Raw genomic sequence first — 19,622 nt, 5'->3', positions numbered from 1 at the left:
CGCACGGTTTTTTAAAACTAAGGTCGAAGCGCTTCTTGAAATTTCATAGCCAGCCATTGCTGACCTTAAAACCTTCAATGTTCATTTGAAGCGCCATGGTCTCAGCTTTTTGTTTGAGAAGGCCACCGGAGACAGGAACCTTGCTGGCCACTGTTGACTTGAGCCATACAATGAGGGCCTCCTAGAGCTTTGGGTAGGTGCCTTTGCTTACATTCTTCTGATGACACCCAGTCGACTTCTTCGCCGCTTCCAAAATCTTCTGCTTGTTCTTCACGCAGTCCGAAATAGTTTGTCTCGAAATCTGGAACTTTTTCACGACGTCTACTTGTGATCGGCCACCTTCCGCGAGCTTCACAATAGCCGCTTTCTTCGCCATCGACATGGTGAGGTACTTGCCTCGCTTCATGGGTGCCTTCGAAGCCGACGACAACATCGATGATTGTTTCTTCATTACGAGCCACTAGATCACAACACCGACTCCATTGAGTGCCATCTCGCTTCCGCATTGCACGCAAAAAAAAAAGCTCCTTATAAAATCCGGAACAGCTTTAGAACTGAAGCCGATTCAGTTAAATGCGAGCCACAGTAGCGACCACGGTAGCGACAGAACGCAGAATGATCATGGCTAGGCCTACTTGCTACGCGTGGCAACCCACTTGAAAGGCACGGCAAACACACAGAGGAACAGGCAGTCGAAGCAATCAAGCTAAAAGAAGAAAAAAAAGAAAGCACTGCTGCAGCGACGTTCCAGAAGCGGAAGCTGCTAGGCGAATAATGTAGCCTCGATCCAGCGTCAATTTAGCTGAGGAGCGGCACGCAAGGCTGGCACCAGTTTCAAGGCTATAGAAGGAAAAAGTAAACAAGCAAGATGGCAGCGACACCGCTCAAAATGTGTGGCAGTTGGCCCGGCTGACGCTTGAAATGTCCGAAAAATTGAATAGCCCTCTCTAGTGTCCGAAATTTTGAGCCGCGTAATACATTGACTTTATAAGGTATGTCCTGGGGTCAGCAAAAAGTCTGAATAATCTAGCATGTCCGAAAAATTGGGTGTCCGAAAAATCGGTTGTCGACTTAACGGGATGTCAAGGATGCGACTGGGACGTCATGCAACTGGAAGTAGACCCAAAAAAAAGGTATAGGAAGGGATTGGCGCTCAATTTGACAGTACCAAAGACTAAAATAGGTAAACAAGAAGTGAATTAAGCAACTTAGAAGCAACCAACAGCAGCATCCGTGCTTTCACATTACTCCAATGCAGATTCTGCAGTGCTGTTTACTTTTTTAAAGAGATAGCTCTAAGGAAAACCTATAATTGTCCCGTCAGCATCCGGTGTCCTGTAATGAAAATCCTGATTGGTTGACTGGGTGCTGCAGAATGGTGCCTCAGCCACATGACCTCGCGAAGCAATTTCAAGCACTCCACAACGCTTGTGTGGAACGTGCCTCACACATGAAACGAGAGTGATTAAACCATCATTTGTAAATCAAATTAAAAGTTACTGCCTGTCTCAAATAATTTCTATTTACAGAAAAGTTAACTTTGCTTGATTTGCTCACCAAGACCGAACTTGCCTGTCATTCCGGATATTTCTTCACTCCCCACCTTAGCATTCCAGTCTCCTATGAGAAAAAGGATGCCTGATGATGGAGTGCGGTCTAAAAGGCATGGCAGGTCAGCATAAAATCTTTCGTCAGCTTCTTCAGCAGTAGTGGTTGGTGCATAGACTTGGATAACTGTTATGTTGAAAGGGTGACCTTGGATCCGAAGTGAAATCATTCGATCGTTTTTAGGGTTGTACCCTAGCAGTGCTTTGCCCATTCTTCTGTTTACTATGAGAGCGACCCCATTCCCTCTCCTGGATTCGTGCCCACAATAAAGTACATAATGGTCGCCGGAATTAAATTCTCCCATTCCGGTCCACTTGAGCTCGCTGATACCTAAGATATCAATGTTCAATCTGTCCATTTCTCGCTTGACGACATCCAGTTTACCTTGCGTCATAGATCTTACATTCCATGTTGCTATGTGATATATCTCTTTGCAACATCAGACTTTCCGGTCGCTTCCCGACACATCCACAACTGAGCGTCCTTTTTGGCTTTAGCCCAGCCGCTTCATTCATCCTGGAGCTACTAGGAATCGCCCTTTGTTCATCCCCAGTAACATGTGGGACGCCTTCCAACCTGGGGGGCTCATCTTTCGGCGCCATATCATTAATGGTATTGTGACTGGCCATAGGGTTTTCTTGGCAGGAAATACTGGAGTGGGTTGCCATTACCTTCTCCAGTGAATCACACTTTGTCAGAACTCTCTGCCGTGACCTGTCTATCTTGGGTGGTCCTACACAGCAGAGCTCACGACTTCGAGTTTCGCAAGCCCCTCCACCCCGACAAGGCAGTGATCCATGAAGGGGGTGTTTGTTATTACATATACAGTCGAACCCGGATATATCGAACTCGAAGGGGATCGTGAAATAGTTCGATATACAGAAATCGGCTTGGGACAGCACTTACGATACGAAAAAACGATGCTGTATTTGTCGCGTAATCAACTCACTCGCATAATGAACCCACCCTCCACTTTTGCACTCGTGAATTTGGAGAAAAAAAAAAACAAAGTGTTAAGGCTCACCTGCAAGCGATCTCAGCGACGAGCCGCAGCGACAGAGCAAAAAATTTCCAACTTGTTGGAACTGTGTCCCTCTGCCGTACCAGCCACCCCGGCAGCTCAAAACAAGGTTTCTGTGTCGCCGTGGCGGAAATCGCCAATGTTATCGCTTGCATGTCGCACTTCGTTTCAGTCGTCTTATTCACAGCTCATTTCTTGGCAGCGTGCCAAGATGCTGCGCAGCGATAACGCCGCAGCTGGAGCTGCGGCGGGGAGCGAACTTGGCAGACTGCCTGTGATGGCTTGATTGCACAAGCCTGGTTCGATTTATCACGCCGCATTTGGGGCGGCCGTAGTCTACTGCCACAAAATTGTTGGAAAGCGTGATAAAGTAGCTGCAAATGCTGTTTGAAGCGAAAAATGCTAAAAGCCGGTGTCATGATCGCAGCTGACCGCATGCTTTTGTTGATTCATACAGGCAAAAATAAACTACTCGCGTAAAAAAAAAAAAAAGAGAAAAGAAAAAAGCCACTTCACCTTATCTTACGCTACGCCGCGTGTACAGCACAACGATAATGACAAACGACTCGAAAAAAAAAGAAAAAAAGGTTTGTCGCTTTTTAACTGCCGCAGGCGTCATAGCCACGTCAGCCGCCGCGTGCAGAGGGTTCGCAACACACGCTGGAGAAAGCGTTCGACGTTCTGTCTGAAAACAGGCTGAGCTGGCTTGGCCCATGCGTAGCGCGTGCTACTACGAACGAAGGCCGGGAAAGAGGAAGGAGAGAGATAGCTCGGCAAAAGAATGGGCGCACCCTTGCGCTTCGCTCAATCGCGTTTTTCCCCTCTCGTTCCCACCTGTTCTCTCTGGTTCATTCACACACATGGCTTGCAAACATCATGTGTTGGCGCGCGGGAAACGATAATTGCAGATGCACACCTTTGGGGAATGGGCGCGGCGCTGTCCTAGCCGAACTGTCCCCTCTCATTCCTTCCGCGCATGGCTTGAAAACGTCACGCGGCAAACGGCCGAGGGTGATGCGATCGTCTTTGGGGAAGGCACACTTTCCAGTGCGTGGTGCGGAGTTTGATATATCGAACGACCGGTGAAATTGAGTTCGACATATGACGCGGCTTCCCTATACTTTTACATGGGATTTTCAAGGGGATATTCCGTGAGTTCGATATATCCGGGTTCGACTGTACATAAAAGAAGTGTTGCTCGACTTTAATTGTTTCCTGTGTTGTTCACATACACAGTATATATAACTGTGCGTATATGTGTTTACTTGTCAGAAAGTGTACACAGAAAGAACCCATATATGCATGCCAATACAATTGAAGCATTTCACTTTGTTCCAAAAATTACAAAGAAATTTTATATCAATAAAAGTTCTTTAATTTTTGTTAGAATAGAAATTCTGTGTTTCCCTTTGTGACCACGGGATATCCGAGACTCGAAGTTGCGCTAACTTCGCAGAAGCCCTCGCAAGCGAGAAGTGTTCAATACATGCGCGCTTCCAGTCCAAGACTCAAACCACACCCTGAAACTTCCAGTCAGCGGCTTTAGTTATAACTGGAGTCTGTTGCGACTTAATGAGAGCTAAAATGCAGCGCAAGCAGTCCTCTTGCCGAAGATGCGAGAGAGCGGCATGCTACGAGTGGCGCGGCTGGTACCCACCTAAAGAGTTCCAGTGACTTTATACCCGCCCATCACTGACTAGGTGGTGTCGAATCTTGCCCAAATAATGGGGGAGCCCCGCATGAAACAAATAATGTCGGTAGCATCAGTATCCTTTTCGAGGCTGCTGCTTAGTCGGGCAAAACAGGGCCACATAAGAAGCTAACTGAGGTGCTGCCACCAATGTTTTGAACTGGATCTGTGGGTTGTCTTCACCTCTCTGAACTAAGGGAGGCAGGTGATGAAGCAGCATTCTAGAGTCGCACTACCTAGATCATTGACAAAACCAGTTATATTCCATCCAGCAACCAACTGTATTCAAATCAACGTATTCAAGAAGTGTGCAGTTAGTAGTCAGTTGGCACAGTATGAAGGGCTCACGGATGGCAGGGAAAGGATTCAAAACTAAAGAAGCTCTGTTTGTTTCTCAGGAAATCGATTGTACCGGTACTCCAAGGTGTTCCAGAACCATCCTGGCGCACCAGAGCTGCGGGCATTGCCTCCGTGCCAAACACTGAACTGGGCAGTGCCTCAGCCGCTCAATGAATCTGCACCCAGGTGATGACCCTGCATTTTCTTGGGGGAGTATGCAAACATACGGAATCTTCAAATAGTGACTGAATATTTTCATAGTATTCGATTCTCGGAATGAGTTTTTTACTGCATTTTCAAAATTGTTCGAACTGAACTCAATCCATTATTGAGTCTTCTAATAGATTTTTTGTAGTAGAGAAACGTTTGGGCAGGGCATGATGCATTTTTTTTTCTTGTGACAGCTGTTAGTATGCCCTGAGTTCATGAGTTAAGTTTCCTTATGGTCACTTCACGGTATGAAACACAGAAATAAGAAGAATAAAGTAGAAATTGAAACTTTCTTTTCTGATAATGAATGATAGAGTAAAAGTTAATAAACAACACTATGTTACACGTCCTCTGAAGCGTTGCCTACGTAAAAATCACAGTAAGGCATTGCAACCAATTATTACACTTACTGATGTCTATCGCTACTCCTTTTTTTCTGATGCAGTAGAAATCTGGAACCAACTGCCAAGCGATGTTGTGGACCAAACAGAAGTTAGAAAAATTTGAGATAGGTGTGAACACGTTCCTGGAGGATTGCTGTGCAAATCTGTAATTCTTTTCTATAGAGTGTACTTTAGCGAAGAGAATTGCACTTGTGTTTGTGTATGGTTTCCCTCCCTGTACTGATCCTCATATAGAGGGTTAACAGTATGAATAAATAAACTAAAAAACGGTATCCGCTCTGACATTGCGTAGTGCTCCGCCATCATCATTCTTAGTGAAAGGATGGGTTCAGCACAGTTCAGCAGTATTAGCAATGTTATTATGTATGGTCTTCAAGATTGAGCCACATAACAGGGTTCGACCAAGTCTAGCAAACTCTTACCTTATGCCCAATATCTGAAGGAAAGGTCTCTCTCGTAAGTTGAGATGGGGCACTAGCTTTTTTCGCTGCCGTCATCAGTGGTAAAAGGTAATTTTTTTGTGCACATGACATGACATTCATGATGTCAGTATGTATTAAGTTCGTATTGCATGTCCTGTAATAGAGGTCAGTATTTTATCTTTTGGTAACTACAGCTTTTAACGGCCTCTCAAGGGCTACTTGCGGTAATATTGTAATGCAAGAAATTTATAGCGCTGGTTCTTATAACTATTCGAGTCAAATTTGGAAGGTTTTCATGGAGCGTATAGTTTATAAATAATTTTAAAAAAACTGCTCGTCGTGACTGATTGGGGCGACACGTCTCCGCAAGCACCACACACAAAACCTCCCATGTGATGTCATGGGGGCTTGCTCGGCATGCCCGCTCATTGGACGCTCCCAAGTTATGCTGGCGTGATGGGGCACCATGCTGACTTGTTTACTTGTTTTTTTTTTCTTCTGCCCTCCCTGGCATGGGCTGTGTAGAGAGGAGGAGCATTATTTTCGATATCCCATCTCCTCAGTGGTAGTAAAGGTAACTTTAAAAATTTTTGCGTAGCGGTAACAGTTGGTGGGATATCTATTGCTCGTGCGCATTCTCTAGTTTTCGCAAATAGCTTTTCATGCGCCCTTTAACTCCTTAAATTACATTGCTTCACTACTTCACAGGAATGTTTGTTTTGTACGAATATTTAGACAAGTAGTGAATAACCACACAGATATTCAGTCTGTATTTGATGCTGTTTTCTGCTGTACTGTTCTATTCGATTCAGTAGTGAAGGTAGCTTATGTGTATTCAATTCAATTTGAAAAAAAAAGTACTATTTGCATACCCCAATCATTTTTGCATGTTCTTTTCAGCATGTTCTTTTTAGCAGGTCTGATGTCTAGCAAGCTGTAATGCTGTAACGAATTGTGTAGTTACTGTTGATGCAGAGGGTTGAAAACATATAACATTGATGGTACAGCTCTTAAGCCAATATAGTAGAGGCCTGAAAAGTGCACTGACCGTGTGGGTTGAACGATGTGATGCTATTCATTCGGCCTGCATAGCTATGTTCTCACTTTTTTTTTTTTCAATTGTTGTGAGCACGTAATATGGTTGAAATGTTATTAATGCGAGTAGAGTTTCTCTTTTACAGTCCGCCTTGCTGTCCTCAGGAAAGTAGTATGTAAAGTGCCCTAATGTAGAAGGTGTTAAGGTCTAATTTTGGTGAAAATGAAAAAGAAAAATGTGTATGCCTACAATATTGATGACTTAAGTTTTCTTATGGTGAATTCACCGTTTGAAACACAGCTTCAGCATGTGGTTGCTTGGAGAGGGAGGTTATGACGTATTGCTTTTCAGTGTTGACAAAGATATTTAATCCGATGAAGTCTTGTTGATAGGTTTTTTAAACAGTACATGAAAAAAACGTATTATCTGGTGAAATAAATGTAGGATCTGAACTGAACTGCATAAAAGTATAGATTAGCATTTATAGACATGAAGTATGCACAGCTCCTTTTTTAACTCTCGCAGAATTGGATCCGTATTTGCATTGTCCCAAATGCGGTTTCTTTGTCGTGAATATGTTGTCGATGAAGAAGAAAACTATCCCAATGAACAAAATAACAACTGAATTTACTGGCGAGAAAAGGAGCAGTTTCAAATGTGTTCTCTTCATACAAGGTTCGTTTAGCGACTCCGTGCCACTGACGCCTTCTTCGTTGTCTCCCCGCTCCCCTCGTCCACGCCCGCAGACCGCTCCCTTCTCGGCCACTCAAGGCTCTGGTGTTGAGCGAGGTTTTCCAGGAACTGGGAGTGGATGGTGTGGCCCAGGGGGTCGAGCAACATCCTCCTCAAACGGGTCTTATGGTCGTAAATTAGACCCAGTAGCCAAAAAAGTGAGGGCTGTGGTTCAAGCTGTCCCTGCACGGAAAACTGTTCTTCCACGAACTACATTCGCTCATAGAAGACAATGAGAAGCCGGGATGGCTTGCTTGATTATTTCAGATGCTTCACCCTCTTACATCAGTTACATATGGCATAGCCATCGTGATGGCCTACAGACTCTAGTTGCTGCATTTTTGCTGATGCTGCATCTCCCAGACCCGGTCCACACATCTGCAAGCAAATAGTTGTTACTAGTTGTCAAATCTTTCACCCCTATGTCCATAAGGCATCGCAAAGAAGCCACCGTGTTTCTCCTCTCCGTATGTTGGCTTCTTGGCTTTCTTTGATGCTTCGCCCCTTTGCACCTAGGCACTGCAGGAAAGCAGCTAAGGTGGGTAAGCACCACTCATCAGTTTTTCATGTTGCGAGTATTCGTTAGCATATGTCCGGTTGATCGACAAACAGTGGTTGTATACCACTGTTTGTCGAAATTTCAAAAAGTAGCAACCAAAAAATTGTGCGATCCGAGGGCATATAAGGGGGACAGGGATCTTTGAACATTTCTTTGTTTTACTTTTAAGCTAAATGCAATGAAAATACACAATTTTAATTGTTTTTCTGCACAAATTTTAAGTGCATAATTACTTTTCTAGTTGGTCAGTTAGTTTTCAAATTATTTGACATTTTCACTCCTTTGTTCATAGAAAATAAAGAATAATCCACAAATCAGAAACTGTACAAACGCGTGTAAGGGCTGCACCCCCTATTTCCCGAAGCAAATATCTTTAATAAAAATTTTGTGTAAGGGCCACACCCAAACTTTCCGTGACCCACGCAGGAATAACCTTCAAAAGCTTACAGAAGCTTCCAGGTGCCTTCCCCAGATGGAGCCCGAAGTCACGGGTCATCATGACTTTCCTTCTGCTGCGAGCTTCCACAATCCATATCGGCATCGGTATCGCCAGCCCCTGCCACTCCGGCTTTGTTTTGCGACTTGCCCGGTCAACTTGACGGCTAGGGTTAAAGAACTGCGCAGTATCCGCATCGACATGGCCGTTATTCCGGGCGGCCTCACTGGCATGCTGCAACCCCTGGACATCAGCATCACTCCGCCTTTTAAGATTGAATTTCGAAGACAGTGTTCAGAATAGATGGCAAACGGCAATCACGACTAGACGCCGACCGGTGGCTCAAGAAGGCACTGCTCGATACTGTGCTTGGATAGAATTTGTACACGTGGAACTCCGTGTCTACATACATTGTGTCCCATAGTTTCAAGGTGACCAGAATTTCAAAGCGTTTAGACGGTACTGAAGACAAAGACTTCTGGGGTGAACTGCATCAGAGCACGGCACCTGCTCAAAGTCGGAAGACTCTGCGAGTGATGATTGAATAATAAATAAATGTCGCACATTCACTGATTGGTCTGTTTTTACTTGAAAAAACATTTTTCGTATGTCACGTGTATGGGCTGAACCCCAAAAATTGGCCCTCGAATCAGGAAAAAAAGAAGTGCGGCCCTTACACTAGTTTATATGGTATTATTGACATGTGGCTATTTTGTATATACAGTTAAACTTCTATGTAACGAACTTCATGTACGGATTCCTCGATATTGCGAAGTTTTTCAATTCCTCAACGCCACCCCTATTGAAGTGCATGTATTTGAATACTGCATGTAACGAACATGTCGCGGTGATTGACCTTGATATAATGAGCTCGCGGTGTCGACTGTCTCTTAGCTAGTGCCGAGTCTGGAAATTTGGCACAACCGCACAAGTTTCAGGATGATAAAACACGAACTCAAGTGAGAGAAACGCCTAGTATAGCAATGAGTGACCGCAGTTGATACAGCGCTTCGCGTTTCAGCACTGACGCCGCATCTCCTTGGCAGATGCAGCAATCTCCGCTGCTTTTGCTGTTAGAACATGGCACTACAATAGTTTATGATTAAAAGCGACCAAAAATAACAGAAAAAAAGATGTGGAGCGAGCAGCGCATGTCCATCACTGCCACGCAGTTGCTCGTCCCGCACGCCGGCGACTCGAGGCAGAGTCTATTTTCTGGGGCAATGGTAGTAGGTGAGCGTGTGCGTGGCAGTGGTGGCGCCGACGCGTTCCCTCTCCCCCAGACTGATTCCTCCTTTACCTCCTTTCTCCGCTCCCTCATAGACACGTCGTGCGAGCTGCAGAGGAGGTGGAGGCTCATGTCGTGCTATCAGCGCGATCATGAAACATTTCACCGCTTCTATGACTTCGAATAAATCTGATTTACTGTAAACACTTTCAAGGTTGTTTCCTTGCATCAATTCTTAATCTGATTTTCGTTCTACATTGTCCTTTTGGGTCTTCACGCGAAAACTGCATGTAACTGGATGTAACGAAAAATCACTGACATTTTGCAGTTTCGTTATAACTAGGTTTAATTGTAGTATAAGGAATACAATGTAGGAACTACATTTTTAATCAAGGCAATATTAATAATTTTGCAATTTGTTGAAGTTCGATATAAGAATAAGCGGTTAACGAACATTTTAAATTAGAGCATGCAAAAAAATTGCTAAGCATAAAATGAAAAATGTCTTTATTTGCTCTAGATGTAAAGATATTCTTCTAAACTAGCAAACATCAAAAATTTTTGTTTTGAGAAAACAAGAAAAAAATGAACCGAGATGGGATTTTTTCGGCTTGTTTGCACCTTATAAAGTGAAATAAATGACTCAGGGAGTGAATAAATTAGTAGGTAAGCAGGTGACGGTCATTAGGTTTCCAAAATGTCATTTTCAGAAGGTCACTTTTTTGTTCGCAATTTTCGGCCCTTCAAGAGCCCTGTTCCCCCTCAACCGGGAGAAGAAAAGTGTAACTCTATGGGTGATGTTTTACCGCCCGCAATTTTGAGCGTATCAAGAGGGAAGTCGCACGAACTGGGAACATATCAACAGGGTTCTGTTGTATTTATTATCGTATAGGTAGGCCTCACTGTGCACCCATTCTGCAGTTTGCTTGTGAGTTTGGTTTTTCAGAGTGTTTATAATGAAGGTTTGCCAGCAATTTCATAAGACTAGAGACACTAAAAGCTTCACGATAAAGGCACTGTGTTTAGATCTGTAAAAAGGAGATTATTGGTCACAGCTAATGTTGGACTGATTTCAGAAGTCATGCCACAGTCATCTAGTGTATTACAGTTTTGTAGCCTGGCAGATAATACTGGTCCTTATTATTCTATTTCCGAAATTAGAGCACCCTAAACGCATTCCTTATTTTAAATTAAGTGGCTGAAGTTGGCAACGCGAAACTCCTCCCACTGACAGCGATCGGCATGTTGAAATGCTTGGTGACGTGACAGAGCGACACCAGCCACCGCATTGCCTGCTGCTGTGCCGGCGCCGATAAGCTGCCGATACACCGTAATGTGTTCGCACTTGCTAACATGACTCCCAATAAGTGTACTCAGCATGTTTCTGAAAACAGAACACAGACTATAGTGAAGCGCGATTTAGTTCTTTCCCAGGCATCCACCTTTGGCGTGACCACCGGCCGATGGCAGTACTACCCCCACCACTGTAAACACTGCCATGCCGGCCATGCTTTGCGCAAAGCCATTCACGCCAGTGATATGGCTGATCCTTTGCGCCGTGTCAGAAAAGCATGCTAAAATTTTTTTCTCTCAGAATAATGATAAGCCCTCGAAAAAGCAATTTCAAAAATGAACGCTTCTTGTGAAATACTGGTCCATAAGGTAGGAGTTGCTCACAGCCGGTATGGTGACCGTGTTCTTGTACGCTAGCTCCGCTGCTAAGGCTTTGCCGAAAATAATCATTTCCTTTACCACGAAACAGTGGGGTTGAGAGTAAAGAAGTTTCGTGATCAAGTGTTCTATTTACTAAAACGGCTCGCTGATCTATTACAAAGTGTTGTTCGCTGGGGCTTTGATGCAAAGAAATTTAGACCTAACGACGATTAGTGAAAAGCAGACAGCTTGAGCGCCATCGTCCTTTGTGCTCGCGGCCGCTGTAAGCCTCGTGAGCTTATCATATACTTTCATGATGCAGCTAGGGTCAGACTTTTGCCTGACAATGAGCAGCGTAAAGACTGGATGGCTGATGTATTGGGTGCCTTGATGTAGTGCGCCGCATCCTAGGCACTACACTGCTGCGTTGTCAGGCGGTACCCGAAGATTATACAAAAGCGCTGTAGGATGGCACTATATACGTTGTGCAGTTTATGTGTTGCTTTTGAGACGTGCTTCCTGTACAATATGTGTACGCAGTTCGAGCGGGTCAGCTCTTGTGCCTTTCGTACTTGGGCGCCCAGGTGAGGACATGCACCTGAATCCCGCCCACGAATGCCACTATTCCCTAGGTTAGAACTTGCGCTGACAGAAATCAACGAAAAGCTCAGTTTGCGGTAACCTCGGTAAGCGGCATGACTGCTGTTTGGCCTACATAACTGCGGCTTCGCGTAACCGCGGTTGACGCTCCTCGTGCACAGAACATGCAGCAGACGATGCGGCATCAGCCTATGTTGTCACCGGCTGCGCCAGTTGTCAGATCAACAAGCTGTTCACGAAGAAACGAAAATGCTAGTTTTAAAAATATCTGCAGCTCCGATGCAGCTGAAACTTTGAGGTTTATTCACTTGTAACATCAGGAATAAGATGCAATAAACAGTTTATATTCCAAAATTGGCGTCATGACCCCTTTAAAGGTCCACAGAAACAGTCACCAAGAAGCCACTGATAAACGTGTTCAGTGTGTAGAATGAATCCTTTTGAGAATTACCCCAAGTATAACGCCTTGGAACAAAGCCAGCAATTTATTATTAATTTTTAATAACAGCATTTTTTGAAATTCGCAGGCAGAGAGGATGTCGCTTGGCAGTGTCGCATGGAACTAGTTTCTTGAGCCGTGACGTCGCGAGTGAGTTGACTGGCAAGGCTTCCTAGAAGTTGCCATTCGCTGCGGCCACTGCAGCCATGACGTCACGGACACACTTCCGGTAGCTACGAAAGTCGTCTGCTCGTGCGCTGCGCGAGCTCCTCAGGTGCATGGCCTCCGAGATCACCTCCGCGCGCACAAGCGCGCAGCCAGCGGTGTGGGCATAACGGCGCGCAGCAGACCCGTTGAGCGGCGAGAAGGAGACGCCGCCGTTACACACGGCCAACCAAAAGGAAAGTCACGGGGAGAGTGGTGCCCATCTTGCGGTTTACTAGGTTACAGAGGCTCTGGGCTCCTGCCCCGCTGACTGGCTGCGGGCGGAAACTGGTTTCGCCGGGAAAGGGGGCCCTTTTCCCGCATTCCCCTCCTTCTCGTGAGGTGCGTTTTCCCCGTGCCACGCGTAGCCACCGCCGTGCACTCAGGTCTCTCCGACGTGGGCGCACCGTGTCTCGAGAGCAAAAGCCCGCCACTTTTCCTTGCTGGGCTTTCGAGAGTTCCTTTTCTGTACCCAGGGCACCAGGCAACGCACGGACGTTTGCGAATACCTCGTTCTCGTTAAGCTTGCATCCGAGCTGCACACGAACAAAACTTCCATCAGAATGGAAGCAACAGCCACCAAGCATCGAACAAAACATACATTAACAGTTTTGAGAATAAGGGTCTCTTTGCACGTTGCGCACAGGAGTGATCTCGGAGGCCATGTCAGGCGCCTCCTCAGGTGTTCAAGCACCGCACGATGGCAGCACCTCCTCGACCTCCGTAAACACCGCCACTGTGGCCCCTCCTCCCGCATACCGTACGCGAACGACATGGCAGATCGTTAGCACCGATGTCCGAAATAAAGTGTGCTAAAATTTGTTGGCGTCTGGAATACTGAGCCGAATATCAAGTATGAAGCCCTCATGAGGATCGCTCACCAGCCGCAAATTGCTGGTAAGAGCGATAACCATGATACAAGCAAGTTTCTGCTTAAGCCAGCTGCCGCTGGTACATTTTGGCTCATTCGATCTGCTCGTACTAGCTCTGCGATTAATGCGTCGTCAGAGTTCATTGTATGATTATTTTACTATGGCAGGATAGGATTCACAATAAGGCAGTTTCATAAGTAGACGATTTACGACCGCGTTGATCAGTTCCAAAGCGCCGACCGCCGCGGCTTCAAAGCGAAACAATTTAGGCCTAGCGACGACTAGGGACGGTGTACGCACGGCACCGTCGTTCGCCGCACTCACGCGCCCCACCCCCGCGGTAAAGTGTAACGTACCTCAGCCTGCTCGCGGCATCCCATGCTGTAAGCGTTGCAAACTCGCGTACTTTCATTACAGCTAAGGCCGCGCATTTGTTGACTTCTGCTCAGCAACACGCCGTTCAAACGATACAGGCAGGAAAAGGATTTAGTACGCAGTCGCTGCGCTGTTGGCCGTAATTGAAGACGTCGGGCGGCACAGTAGACACCGCATATTCTATGCATTGATCGTTGAACGTGATACAGTGGGCAAATGAATAACTTTGTGAAGCAGACCCGCTCGTACGTTTCGCGCACTTGGGCACTGACGAGTAGCCTCCGTCAACAGACGCCGCCATAACCTCTGCTAACGACGCAAACCGAGGTCGCCAAGCTCGTTTTGCGATAACCGTGGTTCGTGGTGTAACCATGGTTTGGTCCGCCGTGTAACATGGGCTAACCACGGTTTCGCGTAACCGCAGTTACGCTGCATGAACTGGCAAACTCCTCAGTGTGCGAGCGAGGACGGGTTGACCAGAGTACGCCAGCGAGCGAGCGCGCAGCAACTGGAAGTTCGTCGAAGTGGCGTATTGCTGGGCGGAGCTTTGAACTTGCTTGTATTCTTTATTTTTTTATGACTCCCTTCGGCGTACGAGTTGAGAGGGAAACTTGGAAGGGTTATTTTTAATCACCGATATCTCTGGTGTTGCAGAAGCTAGATCGAAATTTTTTGCGGGAGAGTGATGGGTGGTTCAATATCTATCAGTGTTATGGCGATGTTTACCCTTCTTAATGACTCATTTCTGTGGACCTTTAAAGGGGTCATGACGCCAATTCCAAGGGAAGGAAAGCGTAGTAGGGGGCAGCAGAAAGTTAGGTGGGCGGATGAGGTTAAGAAGTTCGCAGAGGTCAAGTGTATGCAGCTAGCACAGAACCGAGTTAATTGGAAAAATATGGGAGAGATCTTTGCCCTGCAGTGGGCATAGTCATGCTGATTATGATGATGATGATGGCTTGTATTTTCTTACAGTTAAATTCTGGCTTTTGTGAGTTGGAGGGCGGACATTTTGGCTGCTTATGAACCATTGCGTGGGAGAGCAGCAGCTTGAATGGAAACATTAGTTTGAATCTTAGCTTTGTCTAGACTTGTACAGGTGGTGTCATGTAGTGCTACTTTTTGCAGCCCTGCAAAAAAAAAGGAGGGGGAAGGGGGGGGGTAGAAGAAAAAAAGTCTAGTTTTGAGGACAGTTGAGACCAGGTGTTTGACAGAAGCCTGTATATTTGAAGAGGAACTTAAGATAGACATGGGAGATGAATGCTGACTGCAAGAGATAGGTTATAGGTAGCTGTAGATGTATACAAGTCTAAAGCCCGGAAATCTGCCTTTGGTGGAAGGAAAAGAGAATGGCAATGGTTATATTTTCTATCTCATAATAGTACGAATCGTGGCATAGGGTTCTTAGTCTTCTGGCATTGAATGCACTAAAAGCTCGTTAATTCTAACTTCACGTGACCGGGGAATGAAGTTCGGATTGTTCGATGTTCGAATTATTGAATGGCCTCCAAAAAACTGACAAAACCATTTGCATTACGGTAAAAGTACCGTATTTACTCGCGTAACGAACCCACTCACGTAATGGACCCACCCACGCTCGGTTGTTTTTGCCTAAGAATTTTTTTTAAACAGAAGAAGGTGGTTAGCGTTTCCCTCTGTTTCGCACCATCATAGTCCACAATGCTTTTCTTTGCAGTGCACCAAGATGCTGCGCAGCGATGACATCAAGGGGTGTCTACATTGTGACGTTGGTTTTTTTTTTATATATATATAGCAAGGAGGGGGGGGGGGGGGGGGGACTTGGCAGTGTGCCAGCGCTTGTCCTGTTGTGCGAGCCTCATTTTCAGGCACTGTGTACAGCTGCCACTCAGTCATTGGAACGCGCGATAGCAACAAACATTTTTTGAAGCGAATGATGCTGTGCCCCTGCCTCATGATCGGGGCTGATCGCGTACTTCTGTTGACGACTGATGCGTGCAAAAATGGATGGTTCTCACAGAAAAAAAAAAGTAATAATAAAAATTCCCGCGTAACCCGTGGCGCCTGTCCGAAGTCCTAGCCTTTCATGGGCGTGGGTGGGACCACGCCAACAGTACTTATCTGTATTTCTGAATTAGCAGGACTCGAATTAACGAGTATATAGTTGTGAGTTCCAGAGGTTGCGCGGAAGAAAGACTAGGCAGCCACCGCCACGGCCACCAACCCCAACCCTCTGGCGCCGCCGGCCTCCACGCTAGTCATGGCGCCATTTAGGCTTTACTCACTCTTCCATGGTTTTACCTGGTATCTTCTGTCCTCCGTTTTGGATGTGTGCAGCCTCTAACTATGCCGAACTTCAGCAGAGGGCATTTTTTTTTCTTTTTTTTTTTTTTTTTTGCCACAAGCTGTGTGCCAAGCCACCCAAACGTGGCGGCTCATAGTTCAAATTATCCATAGTGGAACCGACTCGTGATCAAATTAGCGGGCTTTTTTTTTTGTGCACAGATCTCTATGGGAGCTTGGTCGGATCAAGTAATGTAGTTCGAATTATCCGAAAATTTTAATTATCGAGGTTCGAATTGATGAGCTTTCACTGTATTCTGCTTGTGAAATGCTTCAGTATGGATGGGCTTGGCTAAAGATTGAGGACATGTCGAGTGCACGGATGGCATGATGCCTCAGGACTTTTTGTTCGACTGGTTGCATTGCCGATAGAGAGAATGCTGGCATCCTTGTCACTGTACGGTAGATACGCATGTTTCTGTTTGTTAGTAGTTTTATTAAGGGTCCCCTGTCATGCATTGCAGAGTCCTTTGGAAGTCTCAGAAGCTGCTTTCAGTTGAGCCATTGCCACTGGGACCTGGTGCTGGAGGCATGGTGGACATACCTGATGAGCTGGCCTTCCCAGCCCTGAAACAGCGCTGGGGTGGCTGGGCTCTGCAGCCAGACGAGGATGACAACCGACAGGCTGTGAGCGCATCTGAGTATTTCTCTCCTCTGCGTCTGGCCCTGGAGCAGCGGCGCACGGTGCTTGTCTTTGGGGCCCTCGTGGCCACACTGTTTGGCTGGCTGCTGTACCGTCGATGCTGCCACAGAGCGGCCACTCGCAGAGCACAGGGCCGCAAGGGTCGGGCACGTCGGCGAATCCTTTCACTGCCCATTAGCAAGTTGCTTCGGGGGGTGTGATTGATAATGTCATGGCACCTGTTTCTTTCCATCCTGGTACACTAAAGTTGTTTTTTTTTATTGCTGTACGTATATAATTACCGCCTGCATGTTGGTGGTGCGCTTATTACTGCGGGAGACTTGAAACCGGTGTTTTGAGTGGTTGAAAACAACAGTAAACTAGAAGAACAGGCATTTAAGTACCCATACTGAAATGGACAGTCAAGTCTTCTTCTTGACTGCTACTTATGAGCTGAGCCCAAATCAGTGCACTCAGTATATTAGAAGACCGATTTGCATTTCTGGCTGTCTGTTATTTTTTTTTTTTCTGCAAAAGATGTGTTCTCGTGATTGAACGTGGGCACTAAGCAGAAGTTACAACGCTCTGAAAGGTCACTTGCTGAATATTTTTACTGTTCACTTTCACCGACCTGAGCGATCTTAAACAAAAGATTAGCAGCTTGGGAGCCGATGGAAATTCTGTGTGCTGGCTTCCTGACCTGTACCTTCAAGGAGCATTCATTGTTTATAAATATCGATGCTGTGGCAGGTCTGTACTTTTGTTACTGCTTGCTGTACCTAAGCTTAGTCCTGCTACAGTTTACTGTCAGAGTATTTTTACTTTGTACATGATTTCTCATTTTCCTGCATTTTTGTGATATACTAATATGCAAAGCTACATTAGTTCCTTTCTTAGCTGTGCAGTTCATTTCACATTCTTTTCAAATCATATCTTCTGTTATTGCAGTGCTTTGAATCCTGCTAAGGCCTTTATAAGTTATTCTAGCCATCTTACCATTAGTAAATTTACTGAAGAGCTTTATTTTTTTAAACTTATGCAGTTTTAGGGGGGATGAGAAGCTTTCTTCTAATCGACATCAATAACCTCTAGGCTGCCGAACAGTTCAAAGTAAACTGAGCCATAATACCAAAAACAGTAAAACTTTGTTGTAAGCCTGATCAGCTGTTATGATTTTGGCCATCACCATATTTTTTTATCAGTGTCTTAGCTGTGTTTTATGTAGGGAATTGTGAGGTCACATGTGATTGTACTGGTGAGTGTTTGAAGAAGCTTAGTTACAGCTTGAACAAAATAAAAATGAAACCATTGGCTGCTTGTTTAGAAAAGTCATAATGAAGTACAATTTTATTAACTCTGTGGCGCATGAAATGAAACAAGAGGCTAATGATGAAAAGAAATGCAGGGACTTCAATAGATTGCTACTGTGCTTTTGGCCAGATAAGTCATAAAATAATGAGATTAAGGGCCTTGAGAGATATTCTGGCTCATTGAGACCATAAGCTGCTTCTTTTGAAAGATGGTGTATTCTACTAGAGTGCCTGCTTAGAGCAAAAAGCAGCCATTATTAAATAAATTAAATGCACAATATCCTACATAATAATAATAATAAGTGGTTCACAGGAAAGACACGGTGCAGTATCTGTCACACTATTTTGAGCTGAGATTTAAAATAAATTTGATGACCTTGTTTCACGCTCAAACTAATGTACCACCGCTCAAAGCCACTTTTCAAAACTGGGAGTACCTTGTATACTTACAGTAGACTCCCTTAAAGATGAGCTTGAAGGGACCAGAAAATTTGTTTGTCTTATCAGGAAGTACCTCTAAACAGATAGACGAGCATGCTTGGTGTGTCACATATATGTTACACGAGAAAGTGAATAAAATAGCCTTTCAGAGAGAGGATAATTGCAAGTAAAGCTTATGCTGCATTATACAGGAAGTAGGCTGGAGACAGCATGAAACGACCTCTCATCATTCTACTTGATGATAAGGACATTGTCTAGATTTTTTTTGCCCCGTCTTTTTTTTTTCTCACTTTATTCCGCGATGGCTGCTATTTGCGTGTGCTCTTTTTTTTTTTCTTTTCTCTTTCTTTTTTCCTTTTGATTTTTCTACGAGCACTCGGCACCTTAGCTGTCAACCGCTCTGTCAGCAAACACACAAGCGCCCTTCCATTTGCCAAAAGCAATGCACATTTCTTTGTTATCTGGACGTCTCTATCTGCTATCTGGACGGTATAGTGCATGTTGCAGCTCTTCATTGGTCTAAGGTGGGTCTCCAGAGTGCAGTGAAACCTCGTCGATAAATTTAAAAAACTAACAATGCAGCAAAAATAAAGCAATTGCCTTTAGGCTTTATATTTGACTACATCACACACACACACACGCATATATATATATATATATATATTGTTGCAGGATGAAAGGCACGGCCTACGGCCTACGCCAGTCTAGCGCAGAGGTAGCGCAGGGAGCGAGCGCGCTACCCGCCAAACAGCCAACCGGCCGCTGCCGGTTAGCTGTTTCTATTCATGCATCCTCGTTTGGATTTTTCTGGGTGGGCCTGCCATCCTGGTACAATATATATAAATATATGCAGTATAACCCCGCTGATTCGTTTTTCACGGGACCGTAAGAAAAAAGTAAGAGCCGGGAAGAAGGACAAATTGAAAAATGACAGTAGTGGGCAAGTGAACGCATGTTTATTACCGTGCTAACACTTAAAAAAGTGCAGCGTTATCTGTCGCATTTTCTCGCATCCCGTGAGCCCAACTCGTTTTTCCAATACTTGCAGTGCAATGTGGCTCTCGCGGTCGTCGCAAACATACCTTCTGAGAAGGTCTAATGC

The 19,622-nt window shown here is 45.3% G+C and overlaps 1 protein-coding gene across 7 annotated transcripts in view; it reads left to right on the top strand.

Moving 5' to 3' along the window:
• The window catches only part of S1P (membrane-bound transcription factor site-1 protease), a 123,225-nt gene that overhangs the window by 91,903 nt on the left and 11,700 nt on the right, over positions 1-19,622 (top strand). For 3 of the 7 annotated variants that reach the window (XM_084589020.1, XM_084589019.1, XM_084589018.1), the window contains exons 24-25: positions 4,718-4,844; positions 16,612-16,774. In XM_084589020.1, the coding sequence (XP_084445146.1) occupies positions 4,718-4,844; positions 16,612-16,774 (290 nt within the window). Of the gene's footprint in view, positions 1-4,717; positions 4,845-5,313; positions 7,884-8,447; positions 9,044-16,611; positions 17,332-19,622 lie in introns of those variants that run through there. The other 4 variants (XM_084589021.1, XM_084589022.1, XM_084589024.1 and 1 more) reach the window with 4 other exon arrangements.

This window comes from Amblyomma maculatum, chromosome 1 (assembly GCF_055883805.1).
Source record: "Amblyomma maculatum isolate TAMU_Amacu chromosome 1, ASM5588380v1, whole genome shotgun sequence".
NCBI lineage: Eukaryota > Metazoa > Arthropoda > Arachnida > Ixodida > Ixodidae > Amblyomma > Amblyomma maculatum.
The sequence above is the reverse complement of the archived record's forward strand: the minus strand, read 5'-3'. Positions and strand labels throughout refer to the sequence as shown.